Here is a 4,363-nt window from a genome sequence, read left to right on the forward strand (position 1 = left end):
CTTGGGAGATCTGCAAGTGGAAGAAGAGAATGCATTTTACCAACTGTTTAATTATGGTGTGTTCCTAAGTACACTTAAATAGAATGCTTTATTTGCATTAGAAAAATGAGTGCTACAAGATGCGTTTGAGTATGTGGAAGGTCACCTAAGGATGTTCAAACATGTATAAATACACACATTGTGTGCCTTTATGGAACTTCATAGATATGGAAGAATTCCCACTGCCATCTACTGGGCTGAGGCCAGCAATATTCTGCCCTGTGGATGTGCTATAAACATCCAGTTTCTGGACAGTGACCTGTTTTCTGAGGCTCTGCATGTCAGTTACTGGCACTTCCTTTCCCACCTTGTCTCTCTCTCCCCATGGACAGTGAACACATCCTCAGGTAGCTGAGGGTGTCAAAGCACAGTTGAGGTCTAGATTGTGGTTAGAAACAAAATAGGTTGATCTTTGTTTCTCCTCCTTCTTCCTTTGGTGGCTTGGTATGTTTCTGTCTTCACACAGTTCAGTTTTACTGGGTAGCACTTGCCTGAGGAAGGATGTGTGGAATTCAGCCTCCTAATGCAGAGAACAGCTCACATCCTGCTCAGGGGTTGCAGAGCAGGAAGGTCAGGCAGGAACAGAAGGGTACTTGATAAGCATCCTTGTTACTCCATGCAATGTGAGCTCAGCCTGGCTCCCATGGTTAAAGCCTAAAGCTAAAGTGGGATGTGAAAGTGAGGCTGGAAAAGGGAAGCCTCAGAGAAAGAGCTTTGCTTTTATAATTGACAAATAATGAGATAGGACTTCTTGACAATATTTAGAGTCCTAAGAATTGTTGGGAGGAGCAGGAGGTCCCCGCATAAAGGGACCATGGGACCCCGTTTTCTTGTGTTTCTCCTCCCTTTTTCATGAACAAGTTTTTATCCTTTATTAGCCATTATAATTAATTTATTACCAAAAATAAATGGTAAATGACTAGAAAATGAAGTGATTTCTTGATTTCTGGCTGCAGTATTAAATCTTGGAACTTAGGAGTACGCTTTGGGATTTTTAAAACAAAAATCTAGGATCCTTTCAGCTTTATTAAAGGGCAAGCAATGTTGATTCTGTTCTTCATGGCTACATTTTTGCATTTTAGATGTTACTTGTTTTGTATGATGTTTTAAGTTTGAAAACCAAAAAGACCTTAGATTTATAGGATTCTTTCTCTGGGACGAAAAAGTCTTTGCTATTATACACAACTCCAAAGCATTCCTTTGTTTTGCCTTTGGGGTACCCCTACAGCAGGCAGGGTTCTGGTCCTCTTTGGACACCAGATTTGCAGTCTTCATGTTTTGAGCCCATTTGAATCCGATTTCAAGGGCTCAGAGGTGTCTTTTCCATACATTTTTGAGAGATTCTCTGAGTGCTGTCACTTGGGCAGTATCTGCACACTATGGATTGCCTTGCCAGAAGGGAGGGGACTCACTGGCAATCCTGAAGTAATGGCAAACTAGCTCCAGTCTGTTTAAAGATGGATCCTGCTCTTCCACACACACTGAGAGAGAGCCTGCCCTGTGCTCTTTTGATCTGGTCTTGCAAACCTCCTTCCCTGGACTCTGGCTTCCCACCAGACCTGCTCAGCCAAGCACAGCAATTGTTTCTCATGTGGGATTTATGAGTTTATCACTGTATGATCTGATTGTCACATCTGCAAAACCAGCTGAATTTATCTTGCTGTTCAATCGCATCTTTTTGAGATGTGATTTAACTGCATCTTGACTGTACAGTGTCTGGCGTATGCCTGCCATGTAACATAGATGTTGCCTTTCTTGCTGTTCCTGTGGGTGCATCAAGGTTGGATTGATTGCCAGCTAGTTCAGCCAAGGTAGTAGTGCAGACTAGGCAGAGAGCTGGTGAGATGGCTTTGCTTCTCCACCAAGTGATGCGGTTTTATTGTCCGTGGCTTGGGAGGGTGGTAGATGTATGTTAAATGACAGTTTTATTGGGCTGCCTTTCAACTAAGGGGTAAATTAACATCAAACCTCTGCTCCTTTATTTAAGGCGATTCCTGAATATTTAGAGGTATTTTCCCTTTTTTTTCAGCATAAAATCAAAATGTTATCTTTGCCCTTACAGCTTTTGCCATAATCCACATATAAATGAGGTGATAAAAAGTAAGGATAAAATAAATCTTTGCTAATACTTTTTGATTGGCTTAATCAATAATTAATCATCTCTTAGATGAGGCTGTAGCTTTTGGAGTAGATATAATTGGATTAACCGCTGAGCAGCCTTTGGAGCTTTGAAGAGATTAAAATGGCTGTAAATCCTGTAATTAAACTGCCACAAACAAAAGCAATAGTATTAGAATCAGTCAGTTATTTTTAAATGAATCAGCAAGTCCTTAACACACCCCTAGTAGTGGTGTAGGCAGAGTCTGTTCTCTTAACTAATTTATTTCCTTCAACAAGATGAATATGTATCAAATCATTGCTTTAATTGCTTGGGTATATGCTAGCCAGAATGGCAGGTGGAATTTTAGGAAGAACTGGCTGTTAGAGAACTCTCAGAAGAAAAGCTAGTTTGTGTATCCAAAACAGTGAACCTGCTCCTTGTCTTGAGTCTATTAGGCGCTGACTTTTCATGGTGTCTTTAATTGGCTAAGTAGGTTTGGCCTACATGAATGAAGTCTTTATCTGTCCTGCTCTTCCCCTCCCACTTATTTGGGAAGGTTTTTTGTGCCTTTTTCTTCAAAACAGATGGCTTTAGCAGGAATAACTTTCTTTTAGAGGCTCATTATGTACCAGAGCATATACTGTATGTGACTGTATTATACACATGGGAATTGATATGTGTGCACATGCTAATATGGATTCTTTCTTTCAATCCCTCACAGAGATGAGCTCATAAAGCCAATGGGAGTACGGCCGGATGGGACAATGGCTCCTTTGGAGGAAGCAGTCAGCCAGTACCATACCAGCAAGCAAGAGAGCTCAGATTCAGACTAAGGCATCACCTGCTTTACTCTCAATTCTCCTCTGATCCACACTTCTCCTTAGAGCCACATCTTTTATCCTCACATTAGCCAGCATCACTTTAACTGTTCTATTATTGGCATATTTAAATGATGGGTCCTGTGCTGTAATGTCTGAATTTTTATTATGTCTGTTTAGAGAACATATCAATTTATTAGTTTATGATCTTTATTAATTTAAAATTAAATGTATTTCAAAAGGATAAAAAGTGAAAACCTACAGTGTAAAATAAAGTCCACTTTCATTTTCCAGAATCTTGTTTTCTGAACTCTGTAGGTTTTCCCATTCTTGATAACCTTTTGTATTGTCTTGCCAGTCTTCCTCTTTATATAATTGTATTAATGAAGTGTGTTTACTTAATGGCATTAGGAGCAGAGGGTGTTTAGACTTAGAAGTCTGATTGACCTTGTGAGGCTGCTTTAGCTGGCATTGAGCAGCGATTTCAAAGCTCCCGTTTTTGAAGTGCCCTGGGGTTTCTTACTGCTACAAACTTTTCCAGTTAAGCTGCTGCTTAAGATTTTAACAATGTGTCAGTGACAGACTGCTTCTAAAACTGCCTTTAAATTGGGAAACAAGATGATGGATTTTGTATGTCTTCCTTCCCTCCCTGGTTAAGACCACATGAATATACCTCCTCCTCCCCTCTTTGGTTAAGTAAAAACATCCCTATCGAAAATGGTGTTCAAGAATTGCACTTAAATGATGCCATGAATGGGAGGGGACTGGAGTGCATGTGCCAGTGTTTCACTGCATTGGGGCCTGCTTTTGGAGATTAACTTTTATGCCTCACTTGAAGGGAAGTCAAACTAATCAACAAAGAAATATTTCCTCTTAGAGAGAATTTGGGAAGCAATGGAATAGAGAATGGGAGGGTGTAAAGGAGAAGAAAGCGTCACTTTCAATTCTGTACTCTTTAAAAACAAAGATTAAAGTTTTAGGCGTGCTACACTGCTGTTGTTGCCTCTTTGCCTGCTTGGTTTTTTCTGTGTTTCTCCCAGCATGAATTACATGAACAATAATCCATGCCCTAGTTTTGAATTCCTTAATTTGTGCAGCTTAAACATGCCATTCACTGGGAATGTTTCAGAGCTTGGTGTTTGTTCTCCAGTTTTTGTTTCTTATGACTTGATGCTGTTTCTCTGAATTAAGGAAGTTGGTGTTCAAAGACCCTGTAAAGGGGAATTTGGTATGAAATTGTGCTGTGGTTGCTTATGTGAGGAGCTTCTACAGATGATCTTAGTCTTCCAAAAGAACTGAAAAGAAAAAAATAATGTAATGCTGTCCTCTTAGTGGTTCAGTTTGTGTTTCCAAAGGACTCTGCCCAGCGACAGCAATGTTTTTCGTGGTACATATGTAGTATGTT

At 40.0% G+C, this 4,363-nt stretch overlaps 1 protein-coding gene across 1 annotated transcript in view; it reads left to right on the plus strand.

The window, feature by feature from the left end:
- Positions 1-3,952, plus strand: part of RIC8B (RIC8 guanine nucleotide exchange factor B) — a 28,385-nt gene extending 24,433 nt beyond the window's left edge. The window contains exon 9 of the mRNA XM_031057736.1: positions 2,862-3,952. Within this exon, the coding sequence (XP_030913596.1) occupies positions 2,862-2,973 (112 nt within the window). The 3' untranslated portion in view covers positions 2,974-3,952. The remainder of the gene's footprint in view (positions 1-2,861) is intronic.
- The last annotated feature ends 411 nt before the right edge of the window (positions 3,953-4,363 follow it).

This window comes from Geospiza fortis, unplaced genomic scaffold, assembly GCF_000277835.1.
Source record: "Geospiza fortis unplaced genomic scaffold, GeoFor_1.0 scaffold173, whole genome shotgun sequence".
NCBI classification, from domain to species: domain Eukaryota; kingdom Metazoa; phylum Chordata; class Aves; order Passeriformes; family Thraupidae; genus Geospiza; species Geospiza fortis.